At 37.7% G+C, this 14,880-nt stretch overlaps 1 protein-coding gene across 1 annotated transcript in view; it reads left to right on the top strand.

Annotated features, from left to right (window-relative positions):
* Positions 1–14,880, top strand: part of LOC124783727 (calcineurin-binding protein cabin-1-like) — a 252,819-nt gene that overhangs the window by 134,736 nt on the left and 103,203 nt on the right. Inside the window, exons 17-19 of the mRNA XM_047254043.1 lie at positions 3,979–4,086; positions 13,877–14,042; positions 14,674–14,863. Coding sequence (XP_047109999.1) covers positions 3,979–4,086; positions 13,877–14,042; positions 14,674–14,863 — 464 coding nt within the window. The remainder of the gene's footprint in view (positions 1–3,978; positions 4,087–13,876; positions 14,043–14,673; positions 14,864–14,880) is intronic.

The following is a 14,880-nucleotide window of genomic DNA, read 5'->3' as shown; positions in this document are numbered from 1 at the left end:
TCTGCTTCTCTTAAAGTTTAGTAAATTGTCATGGTTTGAAGATGCTTCATAAAGTGATTTGTAGAATGAATACTGACTGTAAATGAAATTTTGATCATTGATATTCTGCTGCATATGCAGTAAAATTGGTAATGTACCATCTGTTGTCCCTATATAATGCGCAATCACCCAGAGACAAATCAAGCATCACTCCAGAATGTCTTCCTGAATAAAAGTTGTGATGAGGGTGAACATTGGTACTTTTTAACAGTAGTAAATTATATGTTTGTAGTGTGATTCATTCTGTCCCTCATATTATATTCTGGCTGATTCGTAACTACACACACACATTTCACTATGATCAACATGCACTCATCACAGTTTTTTGTGCTGCAAAGTTCCACGTTACACATGAAACTCATGAACAGAAAGGAGGAAATGAAAATCTACTGTTAATGGACCTTTTCAGAGTTTCGATAGCACAGCCACACATTACTGTCACACAGTCAGGCTTTGTGTGGTATTAGCATTACTTATTATTGTGCCGTGCTGCTCAGTTACCAACTAAGTTATGGAGTGGCAATCTGCAGCAAAGAAGCACCATTATAGATATGTGCTTCACAAACTGTGTTATTTGTTTTCTGCAAATAAAATTTGGTCATTAACTTAGGCAGAACTATTAACAGCCTTGTGCAGAATTTTTCCATTTGAATATGTTTTCCTAGAGTAAGATATTACAAACATGTATTACAGGGGTGTAAAATCATTTATGACACTACTAGAAGTTAGTATCCTTGCATTATATTTCATTGCAGTGCAGTTTAAGCACATGTTACAATGCAATGAAAAGTAGGTAGACAATAGCCAAACATTTTTCTTATTTGGTATTAATTACCACATAATGTCTCAAATATTGACTAATCTGGTAGTGTTAATGTTTCCAGCATGTGGAATGTTGTATAGTATATGGATTTATCAGATTATTTCTTTTTTATGTTTACAGCACGTAAAAAGTAATTTGCTAAGATTACGATTATCATCAGTTCCACTGTAGTAAATTTTATGACTAGAGTAGTACATGGAGATTAAAGTAGGATATGAATAGCTATTGGAAGCACTGTTGCAGTAGTAGTGAAAACAATGGATGTTTCTTTAAAGGATATTTTTCTCTTTATTTATTTATTTTGAGTGGAAAATTTCACCATACTTAACACGTGTGGCTTAATGTTTTCCTTGCATTGTTTTGAGCTTTCAACTTCTGAACATTAATAAATAAATCAACAAAAAACACACTATCTGTGTTAGTATTGCTGTCTTGAAAAATGTTTTCAGCTTTCCTCTGTTCATTGAACTTGCCACCTAGAGGACACATTGAGTATCATCTGTAGTAATACTGTATTTGAATCTTTCAGCAGTGTGTGTGTGTGTGTGTGTGTGTGTGTGTGTGACACACACACACACACACACACACACACACACACACACACACACAGAGAGAGAGAGAGAGAGAGAGAGAGAGAGAGAGAGAGAGAGAGAATTGTGGTTTGAACATATTTTGTGTGGAAACTGTTATCTTCAGTAAGTACCATGATAGTAAACATGACAAGAATGCTGTTATTTTATTCCTGAAATGTTGTCTAACTTTAAGAAAAATTGTTTGTAAAAGCAGATGCAGTGGTAGAATGTCAAATACAGTTAACTGTTAACTCCAGCACCAATTTCTTTGAATGTTTTCCTGCAGCTCTTTTGAATCTAGTTTTCCCATAAAAAATAATAAATATGGTTTGAATAGAAGCAAGAATAATGGGTGGATACCCTCTGTGATATAAGTATGTTGTGCTACAAAGAAAGAGCTCTACCTAATCAGTGGACAAATTGTAAACAATATTTGAAACACCATTATCACCAATTTTGTAAAGTCCTCCAGTTTTTAATTAAAAAATTAAAAGTTGCATACAATTCTCAAAAAATAAGACTTGAGCAAAAAGGCAAAAGCAATTTAGAGCATTATTAAATGGGAAACTAAGAAAATAATGACCCAAATGAAACTGAACTCCAGAAAATAGCTCTGGCAGATATGATGATACTGTCAAATCATTGAGCATCAAATTCAATGGCTACTTCCTCACAGCAGCAGCAGCAGCAACCATGGCACACACTAATAGGCAATCAAATACATAGTCATTAGATCTGCTTTTGCAAGCACAGCAATGCACTACCAACAGACAGTCTCAAAAATACAATCTCTTAGAGATTACAAAATTCATTAACTCACTAAAAAGCAGCAATTCTGCTGGATATGATTGGACTTTCAGTAGAATATTAAAACTTTTGCTGACTTTGTTGGATTACTCATGAGATACCTTTGTAACCAGTCAATCACACAGGGTATATTTCTTGATTTACTTAAAATATGCTGTAGTAGTACCTATCTATCGAACATAAAATTAATAAATCAACTATTTAACTTCTTCCAGTCTTTTAAAAAATGTTTGAGAAAGTGGCCTACCTTAGATTACTCTCTCATTAAGCTGAGCAGAACTTGGTAAATGCCTCTCAGTTTTGCTTTTGTGAAAGATTCTCCACAGAGAAAGCTATAGAAGAATTAACAAATTAGGGCCTGGTTGAACTATACAAGGAAAATGATACTGCATGTATATTTTGTGACCTCCCCACGCTCTTTGATTGTATAGTTCACAAAATACTACTGGGAAAACAAAAGTGTCATAGCATTAATGTGATCCCTCTTCCATGGACAGAGTTTAAGCTTTATATCAGAAACAAGAGGGGTCTCATTGACAGATTACTCCACAAGCATAAAACTAACCTTGTAATGGGGGTATCACAAGGATCAATACTGATTCCATACTATGTAATTGATGTTTAGACCTATAAGTGACTGAAGAGTGGTGTATTCATACCACAAATTAGCATTAATAATCATACCCTAAGTGAAGCACCTTGTGTAAAATTCCTTGGTGTTCACATGCTAAATAAGTTAAAATGGAGCTGACACACACACAAACTAATCAAGATGCTGAGTTGAGCATTTTTTTGCCCTTAGAAGCATCTGTCATTGTGTTGACCTAAGACAAGTGTTGACTTGTTATTTTTTTATTTTCATTCTCTGTTGTTGTACTGAATTATCTTCTGAGCCTGTGCACTTGAAGCAAACAAAGTATTTATTCAGCAGAAGTGAGAAATAAGAACATTGTGTCAAGTATGTAACCATGAATCTTGCAGCAATGTTTTTAAGGATCTTGGAATTCTTATACTCACTTCCCACTAAATTTACACCTTAATGGGTTTTGTTGCTGACAATAAAAATTTGTTTCAGCTGAATTGTGATGTACACAGTCACAATCAGAAGGCAAGACACAAAAATAATTTTCATGTAAACTTCCATGTCTGGGATTCAGAATGAAGTTAAGTACTTTGGTGGCAAGATTTGGGCAATCTCCAGTCTAATATAAAGCAGGAAGCTGGGAATCCCTACCAATTCAAAAGAGAATTAAAAACATTCTTCTTTGCCCACTCCTTATATAATTACATGAATATCTAGATGCAAAGATGCAGTGTTTGCCACAAAGCTTCATGACAAGTAACAACATACTGTAAATAGGACTTCATATTTATAGAAGTAGATGAATATTTTCTTTGAAAAATATCATAGTAATCAAATAAATATTTTGTTACCAGTAATAAGTAAACATTAAGTATTTGTTGTAAGTGACAAGAGATCCACTTTTTTCAAAGCAACAACTTTCTTTCTAATTTACTTTTAATTTTACTGACCTAAATATGAACAGCATTAAGCATTTTATTGTTAATACAGTTTACATATTAATTTTATGATTCCTTGTCTTTTTGTTAATATATAATGACTTATTCCACATCCCTGAAGATTCTTATTCTTGATGGGATCAACAGAATTTGATGAATGAATAAAAGAATGAATTCAACTGCACATAAAATTTAACAAACACTTTTATTTTACAGGGAAGAGGAGAAGAATAAAGAAAATGAGAAAATAAAGCCCGAAGAAGCTGGTAAAATCATACCAAATCATATCTCTTTTCTCTTTACAGCCCATGAACATCTAGCAAAGTAAGTGACTTCATTCAGATAATTTATTAATGTTGTAAAAAATAACTTTTACATTCTTGTCTGTTTTTAATTTATTACCTTTCCTGCTTATCAATCATAAGATTCATAAGTGACATAGTCACTGACAATTCATGAATATCACTTTCTTCCCCCAAACAATGAACAAATCACAAACTTTTCCCACAGCCACAAGGTGAGTGATGTTATTGGCACTATTAAGTGCTGCTGTGTGTAATGGCAGAGTACAAGTAAGATGAGGGGATAGAAGGAAGGAATGGAAAGGACAAAAATTGGGGCTACATGTGTACAGGAAAAATAAGTGTGGATAAACTGAATCAAAGAGAGAAATTAGATAAAAAACATACTGGCTAGATGTGCAAATCTACATTCACAATGTAGGCATATTTTATCAGTAAACGTGCCTGTAATAACATCACTGTTTACATGAATTACTTTTTGACTTTTTATCTCTTCATGTCAAAATGACATGTTAAATACCATTATTTAAATGATTAGTGAATGAATAAGCTAGCATAGGAAGAGGAACATAAATCCAAACATCAAGGAAGGAAAACACTTGAACTTATGAATGGCAAAAGTGGAAAAAGTAAGAAAACAGAGATAGAGGAAATGAAAGCCTAGCAAAGTTCTAACACTGAAATATGAAATATGCTGGAGAAATATTTGCTGCATAAAAAATGGATGTTGTTATATTCACTAATAGGAAGTCTAGTGCCCAACATCCAAGCGAACTGCAGAATAATCATTGCCATACAAGGTAGCTGGCTCGCACTCTTGCAGTGTATGTACTCAGAGCATATTGCTAATACACTTAATACGATGAATATGACATCAAACATATAATAAACATTTATTAAAAGAATTTATGCAGAGTACTCATCTTTAAGTGCTGCCAGTGTGCATGGCACACACCAAATCCTATAATGCTAACTAATCTAACATATTGAGAAGAACAATCTAATCTGTAGAGTTCTTTCTGAATTTCTCTGTATGACCATTATTAAATTTGGTCTTTCAGTATGAATTTCACTAGACACTTGACATTTAACTGCCTTACAATCACTTGTAAATAATGGCTTGCCATTATGGGGTCAACTGTTGATCTGCATAAGCCTATGATAACTGTAGACTGGAACTGCAGCTTACTGAGTGTGGGCAGGTCTCCATTTATTCATGACCGGTGAAATAATTTCTGTCTGCACTTTACTTTGCCAAAGAGGAAAGTACTTCTAGCTATGCTCTGTGGCAGCTGCCACCACGAGCAATGGATGGATCTGTCTGTCTGTAGCTCTCGTAGCAGAAGCAGAAATAGGTTTCAGTTTACGAGTGCTATTTGAGTGGCAACAGAGTGGAACTGATTGGCACGTACTGTGAGTTTGTCTCCATGATGGTGCCCTCTTGTGATATTGGTGTGTACCAGTTGACTGTGGACACAGTATCTCTCTGCAGGGAGGGGGGAGGGGGTTGATGAAACTGGCTTCATTAGCTTCATGGTTCCTTGCTTGCCAACGGGCGAATTTAGTGGGTTCATAGGCTGTTCCCACTGACATATGCACACAGCACTGGAGAAAACCACAATCAAAACCCCAGTGAGGACATAGCCAGCCAATTATTGGGCTGCATCAATTTTCTTGGGCTCATTTGTGGGCTGTCACGTGTCCTCCACATCCATCTAGTTACTGCTGGTAGACTGCAGCTGGTCGCTGCTGCTGGAGATGAAGTCACCCGCAGCTGCCAGCTGCATCTGTGGGTCTTTCAGACAGATGGCTGCATAGAAGTCTCTTATGATTCTGAAAAAGAGGACAGCCTAGGAGTGCTGCCTATTTGTGCACAAGCACGTTGCTGCTGAATTTGATTTTTGTGGTATGCACCACCTTCTTAAACATTCAGCCTAAACATGACGTTGCTGAGCTGCTGCATGACTGTGACTGATTGAGTGGTACCCAACATTTCTTTCCGTACTTATGCATCATTATGAGTATTTGTGAATCACGTGATAAATATTTTGTATCATCTGTTGTCGAAGCTCAGGATGTGGATGTATGAGTGGCTTTAAAATTGACATTAAATTTTGATGTGGTCTCCCATGTAGTTTTTCAGCTGGAGAGTCTGAATCATATGGAGTGATCTCTTCAGAGAGAGAGAAATCAGTAAAGCATTGCCTTTGTTGCACTGCTGAGTGAGCTTTGTCATGTGCTACTTGAAAGTTTGCACAAATCTTATTGAAAGCCTGTTGGCTTCAGGGTGAAATGGTCTGGTTTTGAAGTGTGAAATGTCATTTCTGCTGTAAAAGTTTGAGTTCCTGACATAAAAATTGAATGCCGTTGTTCGTGACAGTTGCTTCCTGCAATCCTTCATCAGAGAAAATGCTTGACAGTGCCTTAATTGTTTTCAGTGAAGTAGTCAATGACATTTGAACATTTGAATTACAAATGGAAATTTGAGAATGCATTGATGACAATGAGCCAGTAGTTTCCAACAAAGCCGATGTGTAGATACGACCATGTTTCATGTGCTTGCGGCCACAGAAAATATTGTCGAGGAGGAGCTGACTGGTATGTTTGATGTAAATGTCATCATTTTGATGTCTTTTTCTGTATTTTTCTACTAGAAATGTTCTCTGGCAGTGTGTTTGGTATGTACTATGGCCAAGTGACACTGATGTAGCATTTGAAGTACTTTGGATCTAAGCACCACATGAGTAACGACTTGCGTCTTTCCCGATTCTGTATGTTCCAAAATCACATCTTTGTACACTGTTAGAGTATGTCTCATATGCAAGTAGGATTTAATTTCAGGTTGATTCATCAGGCTTTCTATTCAAAGACCACTCTGGTAGAATGTACTGTTTAATCTTACATAAAACTGCATTCTTTGGCACTAGCTTCGCACTTAAATTAGAATTCAATCAGAAATTTTTCACAGTATCCTGACTGATCAAATCTAACAAAAAACAAACATCTGCTGATGAATCCAAGTTTTCATTCTACCCTGTTGGCAGTTGTGAAATCAAATCTTTGTTCATATGTTGAGCAGTGGACCTGAAAATTATTTCGTAATCATAATTTGACAAAAGTGGCACCCAGCATTGTTATCATTGACCTGTCCTGGAGGGAAAAGTATTGTTTGGTCCAGAGATAGCCACCAAAGTCTTACGGTCCATAAGCAGAATGAATTTACAACCATAAATGTAGTCATGAAACTATTAATTGCAAAAATAATTTTAGGGGCCTTCTTATCAGTCTGATGTAGTTCCTCTGTGTATCTGTGTGTTTCTGATGTGAATGCTATTGGCCTTTCAAAAACATGTTATAGATGAGATGAAATGGTGTCGATATGGTATTTCAAAGCATCTGCTGCAGTTATTAAAGTTTTTCTCAGATCATGTGCCATGAGACATTTGACCCCTAACAAACTTTGTTTCAGTTAATCAAATGCATGTTGACACTCAAAGTGTTCCAATTCCATTTTGTGCCTGTGCATAATAATTTGTGAAGTGGTCCACTTATGGAAGCTTCATGTGGAATGAACTTTCTGCAGCACATTAACTGTCCTAATAAGGCATGTAATTGCTTGATCTTTTTTTTTTGGGAGGGGGGGGGGGGGTGTTGAAGCTTTTATAGTTGCTCCAATATGTTGCGGCATTTGCCTAATGCCTTTTGGAGGCAGAATGTGTCTGAAGTATTGCACTTCATAGTGTAAGAATATGCACTTGTCTCTGTGATGCTATAAATTTACCACTCGCAAAATTTTAAAGGCAGGTTCCAAATTATGTAGCAGTTCTGGAGTTTTTCGTGTGACATTGATGTCTAGGTAGTTCACAGTGTTTTGGACTTTCCAAATTACTTGTCCTAAGTATCACTGGAATGGACTTGGTCACTGGCAATCCAAAATGGTAAGCTCTTGGATTGGTATAGACCAAACAGTGTCTTTGTAACAATGAAGCTGTGTGGTTTGTTGTCCAAAGGTATTTGTAAACAAACCTCCTTCAGATACCACTAACTAATTTAGACATTATTTCTTCCTGTTTTGGAATTGGATAAGAATCAATAATGGATTGTGCATTCACCATTGTCCTGAAGTTTCTACAGATCCATGATGTGCCAATCAGTTTATGTACTACCACAAGGTTTCCCACTGGCTGCTGGTAAAGGATTCTTTGGTACCATTTTGTTCTAGGTCAGTGGGTAATGAAGGTTGAGGCCAGGAGGGTTACGAGAACAACCTCCTAAAGTCCCACCATCCGGCCACAGAGGAGCATTCCCCTCGTAACTCAGTACCACCCAGGACTGGAGCGACTGAATTACATTCTTCGCCAGGGTTTTGATTACCTCTACTCATGCCCTGGAATGAGAAATGTCCTGTTCACTATCCTTCCCACCCCTCCCAGTGTTATTCCGCCGTCCACCGAACCTGCACAATATACTCATCCATCCTTACCAGCCCCTGCTCCCAATCCCTCACCTCTGTGATAGACCTAGATGCAAGACCTGTCCCATGCATCCTCCTACCACCACCTATTCCAGTCTGGTCACTAACATCGCGTATCTCATCAAAGGCTATCTGTGAAACCAGTTGTGTGATCTACAAACTAAGCTGCAACCACTGCATTGCATTCTATGTAGGCATGACAATCAACAAGCTGTCTGTCTGTATGAATGGCCACCAACAAACTGTGGCCAAGAAAAAAGTGGACCACCCTGTTGCTGAACACACTGCCAAACGTGATATCCTTAATTTCGGTAACTGCTTCACAGCCTGTGCCATAGGGATCCTTCCCACCAACACCAGCTTTTCTGAATTACTCAAATGGGAACTTTCCCTGCAATACATCCTACGTTCTCGTAACCCTCCTGGCCTCAACCTTCGTTAGTCACTGTCCTAACCCATCCAGCCCCTTCCCTGTTCCCATTCCAGCACTACACAACTGTCATTCCACCACCACACCCAGTGTTTTTATTTCTCTTCTTTTCCACTACTTCTCCTCCCCCCCCCCCCCCCCATTCCCTCCCCACCTTTCCCCTGCCCTCTGTCTAAACTGCAGCACTTCACTGTTCACCACCCCCACCATACTATCTCTCCCCCTCCCTGCCCTAGCTCCCTCCTTACCCCTACCCAGTCGCCACTCCCATCATGCACTGGTGCTGCTGCTTGCAGTGTGGTTGCAGTTGCTGGAGACCACAGTCATGTGTGTGAGTTGCGTTTGCACGTTTGTGTGTGTGTGTGTGTGTGTGTTTTTATGTGTGTGTGTGTGTGTGTGTGTGAGAGAGAGAGAGAGAGAGAGAGAGAGAGAGAGAGAGAGCCTTTTCGTTGTGCCTATTTGTGATTCAGCATCTCCCCTATATGGTGAGTAGCAGCTTTGCTTCTAATAATATTGTTAAATTCCATGCTGGATTTTCCATTGTCTGGTTTAGTTAATTAAATTATTAATGAGATCTGTGAGGCTGATGCTGCAAAACTAAATACTGGACATCGGCTCAATTTTTATAAGGGACAAATGAAGCTCTCCTTTTTCAGAAATATTCAGATGGTTTCTTTGATCATAATCTAATTACCAGCACTAATGCCTGATTCCAGAAGGTATGATATAGAGAAAGTGATTAACAAACTGAATATCATTTTTCACTTACTTGGTCATAAGATAGGCTTTTTTTGCCTTAGGTTTTCATATCACCGCTAATCAAACATATATCTACTTTCTTCATCATATTTAATTTCTAACAGTTCTTTGTGGCAAGTTGTACCATCCTCTTCATTACTTGCAGTAAAACGAATTTCCAGCCAGTCATACACTTTCAGTTTCAAAATATCTTCAATTTGTTTTTCTGTGCCCAGTTTAAGTTTACTGAGATGACTATTGAATCTATCTATATCCTCTGGAATTACATAATCTTTTATAGCGGATAATTTGGAAAGTGATATAATCTTCTCTTCAGTAAGGGAGTAGTTCAGTGTTTTCAATAAACAATGACATAAAACTTTGGTTACCTGTAAGACTATCTTACCTTCTTGAAGCTGCAAATTGACATAATGAAATGTGTTGAATATACCTACGAAATAAAAGTCATCTTTCTTTACTGCTTTTACCTGGTGACACAGATTGGTATAATTATAACTTTCAAAAATGGCATGACACTACTATTTCATGCTACAAAATTTGCCAAAGATGTACCCTTTCACAGCCACTGAACTTCTGTATCTAAAGGAAACCTAATAACATCTTCATTACTGTCCTGGCAAAGCTGTTGAAGCTTCCAATCACTTTTTGAATTGCTTTTGATCTGGTTTATGGCTTGAATGATTATAGTTGAGGATGAATGGAGACTTGTACTTAGACAAGATGTTATCTGTGCATCCCACAGTGAATACATAAAACATCCTTCAAATAAGTGACAAATCCATGACAGTGACCTACCATTGATGCATGCAACAGTATTTCAGAGGAATATTATTTTTTGTAAAGTATGATTTCACAGTATTAAGATAATCCAGTGAGATTTATTGTGAATAGCATTTCTTCCCAAAATGTATTGCTTTTGTCAAAATAAAAAGGCATGTGCCATCAATAAAGCATTATTATCTACAATACTAGACTTGTTGACTTGCATGGAAAATGAAGAGTTTTAAAGAATATGTACAAGGTTTCTTCCAACATTAATTGCCATTTCTTCAGTTTGTTACTTTGCTGTGCTATCACTTAGGGACAACGTTTTTAGAATTCCAGGTGTACTCTGGCGTGTTACTATTGAGGTAAATCCTTTTGAAGAGGGCATTATTACAGTTTTTCCAATATTATAGCTTTCACCACTTTTTGTAACTAGTTGTAAAATGCAATAAGTGGCAATTAAGCCATCTCCATTCGTTGCATGTTGCTTCTTAAATGATGCGCTGGTTTGTGAACACTTTATAACTTTTTTGTGTATTTCCGGACAATATTCAGTGAGTATGTCCTTGGCATTTGGATGCTTTGTAGAAAGGTGTTCTCGCAAACGAGTTGGCTTCATTGTCTTATTTAATAATATTTTATGGCACAATAAACACAGTGGATGTTAAACTTCCTGGCAGATTAAAACTGTGTGCCGGACCAAGACTCGAACTCAGGACCTTTGCCTTTCACGGGCAAGTGCTCTACCAACTGAGCTACCCAGGCACGACTCACGCCCCGTCCTCACAGCTTCACTTCTGCCAGTACCTCATCTCCTACCTTCCAAACTTAACAGAAGCTCTCCTGTGAACCTTGCAGAACTACCACTCTTGAAAGAAAGGATATTGTGGAGACATGGCTTAGCCACAGCCTGGGGGATGTTTCCAGAATGAGATTTTCACTCTGGAGCGGAGTGTGCGCTGATGTGAAACTTCCTGGCAGATTAAAACTGTGTCCCAGACCGAGACTTGAACTCGGGACCTTTGCCTTTCGCAGGCAAGTGCTCTACCAGGTCCCGAGTTCGAGTCTCGGTCCGGCACACAGTTTTAATGTGCCAGGAAGTTTCATATCAGCGCACACTCCGCTGTAGAGTGAAAATCTCATTTTGGAAACATCCCCCAGGCTGTGGCTAAGCCATGTCTCCACAATATCCTTTCTTTCAGGAGTGCTAGTTTTGCAAGGTTCGCAGGAGAGCTTCTGTTAAGGTTGGAAGGTAGGAGACGAGGTACTGGCAGAAGCAAAGCTGTGAGGACGGGGCGTGAGTCATGCCTGGGTAGCTAAGTTGGTAGAGCACTTGCCCGCAGAAGGCAAAGGTCCCGAGTTCAAGTCTCGGTCTGGCACACAGTTTTAATCTGCCAGGAAGTTTCATATCAGTGCACACTCCGCTGTGAAAATCTCATACAGTGGATGTTGTTTATTTACGAAAGATTCTATGAAACCCACCTTCAGATACTCTGGTAAATTGCCATGACTTTTTTTTTTTATTTGGGAACATGGGCTCACAGTGTTTCACAATATTTTGTTTGAAGCTGTAGGTATGTGCTCACTCTCACAGATCTACTGAATACTGACCAGTGGAGATGCAAACAAAAAAGCCTGTGTTTTTTGTTAGTTACTGAGCACACCTCTCATGCACCATGGATTGGGTTTGGGGTGGTGATGGTATCAGCTACCAGCTCTACGTATTTATTACAACTGGGTGGTGCAGGAGAAGATGTCCAAGCTATTCTGTGATGAGGCTTTTTTTGTTTGTGGTCACACTTTTTGTACCATGTAGTTTCACTTATGTTACGTGAACTAAACTTATGCGTGGGCAATACAAATAGTATGTCTTCTGAAATGTGAACTGTCTGGGGGAATTTTATGAAAAATCTAATTAAATTTTTTTAAAGGTCTTACCACATACTGCCCACTATCAAAAGTTGGAATGCCCACTAGTGGTTAGTAGGGGTTAGGTTGACTACCACTGATCTACGCAGTCAAGTTCCTGTTTGTCTTTATCACCTAACATAAAGGGAATAGTGCATATTTTACAAAATTTTGGCTCAGGGTTTGGCTTCAGTGTGATGGGTGCCTTCTAATTTACAATGCTACTTGTTGATTCTGAAAAAAATTGTCTTATTTTTGCAATTGTTTTTGTAACCATTCAGTTCGAACATCAATATGAATCTGATTTAATCCTTCACAGATTGTGAAGCCTAGTGTATTGAAGAGACCAAGGCCCACAAATGTGTTGCTTTCTGTGAACTGAGAAGTTCTCTGAACCTTACCTGTTAGGCGAATACGCTGAAGTATTGCTTGAACTTCCATAAAGTTAAAATTCATTAACAATGAGGAAAAAGGTTGGGAGGTGTGGGGACACACAAATGTGGACAACTTTCCATTTTGTGTCTCATGGAATTGAGTTTCATAGCTGTATTGCCTTGAGATGAATATAATTTTTGGGATAATTTACCTATGTTATTTGAAGGTAGCATTCAAATGATCTCACAGTTTGTGGGACATCTAAAAATAACCTCGTGCAGACTGTCTCCACTGCCAGTCTCCATGAATGTCATCACAAAACAGTCTCTGCTGCCAAATAGGGTCACCCATTGGTTGATCAGACAGTACAACCAAATAGATTGAATTCTTTCTTTTGCCATAAAACATTCTGAATTTTGTTGCTAATCCACTAAACTTTGCTAATTTTGCTAATTTCTTATATCATCTTCATCTCTCTCATAAATTGCTCCCACTCCTCTCAACTGTTGACTGGTGTTTTGTAAATTGCACCTCCCCCTTTTATCTACCTTTATTTTTACAATTTTGTGGCCTGTAGATAATTTCTACTATTGTTCTATTTTTTTAAATTTGTGCTTTAAGCAATATCTCTTTTGTAACAATCGTTTTGATAGCTTCTTCCTTCATAATATGTTAGCCTTTCTTTCCTCTCCACTTACACTAGAACTGCATACTGTATCTTGCCTTTTCTGTTACATTTTCCTTGCCTGTAGTTTTTCAAGCTTGTACTCTGACTCCCCCCTTCCCTCAAGATTTTTTTTCTGCATTCAATATGAGCAACATTTAAATTCACAATAACATCAAGTACATCTTGAAAAACAGAAATTGTGTGTGTCTTTCCAAGGCTTCCTGTGCTTTTGAAAATAGTTTATAATGTGAAGCCAAGAAAGTATTGTCTTTGTTCAGTGTCTTCTAAGAATAAGTTTTACTTCCAGCCAGATAAGTGATGACACATTCCGTCTTAAATCATCTTCAGTCCACACTAGACAGTGTTTTATTTGTCTTTGCTTATTATATAAATTCTTTGAAAACTGAATATGAGTAGATGAACTATGTTTACAGACATTCATGGTGTTGCTCTAATGAGGGTGCACTTCTGCTGCATACAATGGATGTTATTATACCAAAAATCCACACTCCTGAATTGTGTCTGTTACGTGAGCAACTTGTCCCATATATGGAGCAAATCTTCTATTGCCTTTATGCACATCCAAGCAAAAAAACAAAGGTATGCTTGCATTTCTGTTGCTATACTATTATTAATGATCATTTTTTTGTGTGTATCACATGTGACACTACCTCACTGCAGTTGAATAATATATAAAGATTGAATGTGTTATATGTTAGCTTTTACCTCCACACAGATTCACTCCATTGAGCAAAATATTTGTAACTGCTTGTGAAAGTAAAGATCTTTGGATGGTATTCATTTAAAAGGTGCTGTTTAACATGAGATATTTTTAAATAGGTGGTAAACAATAAATCCTTGTAAAATATGAACTCCTGCAACATTCGATTGAGCAGATGTGGGTATGATGTGTACAATTTTTTTCTTACAAATATACTATTGCTACAGGTACAATGACATCGGCACTTTGGGTTTAGGATAGTCAGAAAGGGTGTAAAGCTGCTGTTGGTGAATAATAATAGCTGTTAGCACAGTAGTAATTACAACACAATATTCGCAGTGTTTGCTCCACTCATTAATTTAACTCAGAAACTCAGAATTCCCTTTTTTTAAATTCTGGTTGTGTCCTTGGCAAGGTTGTACTGTTGTTAATGACAGATTTAGATACATCCATAAAAGTATCCACTAAGATTTTAAATGAATAATTTACCTACTTTCCCATTCATCCTAGGCACGCTACCTTCAAGATCATGGGGTACCCCAAATATCATTGACCTGGGAAAGGGCAGTGCAGATATTCCAGTTTTATAAACCAGTACAGCTGCCAGAGTTTGACTCATACAGAGTGGCATCAATAACAGCAGACGTAGAAGTCCTCTTTAAGCGCATCATACAGCTTGTGCCTCAGCAAAGTGACCCAGGTGAACTATTAATAATA

This window comes from Schistocerca piceifrons, chromosome 1 (assembly GCF_021461385.2).
Source record: "Schistocerca piceifrons isolate TAMUIC-IGC-003096 chromosome 1, iqSchPice1.1, whole genome shotgun sequence".
In the NCBI taxonomy this organism is placed as follows: Eukaryota; Metazoa; Arthropoda; class Insecta; order Orthoptera; family Acrididae; genus Schistocerca; species Schistocerca piceifrons.
The sequence above is the reverse complement of the archived record's forward strand: the minus strand, read 5'-3'. Positions and strand labels throughout refer to the sequence as shown.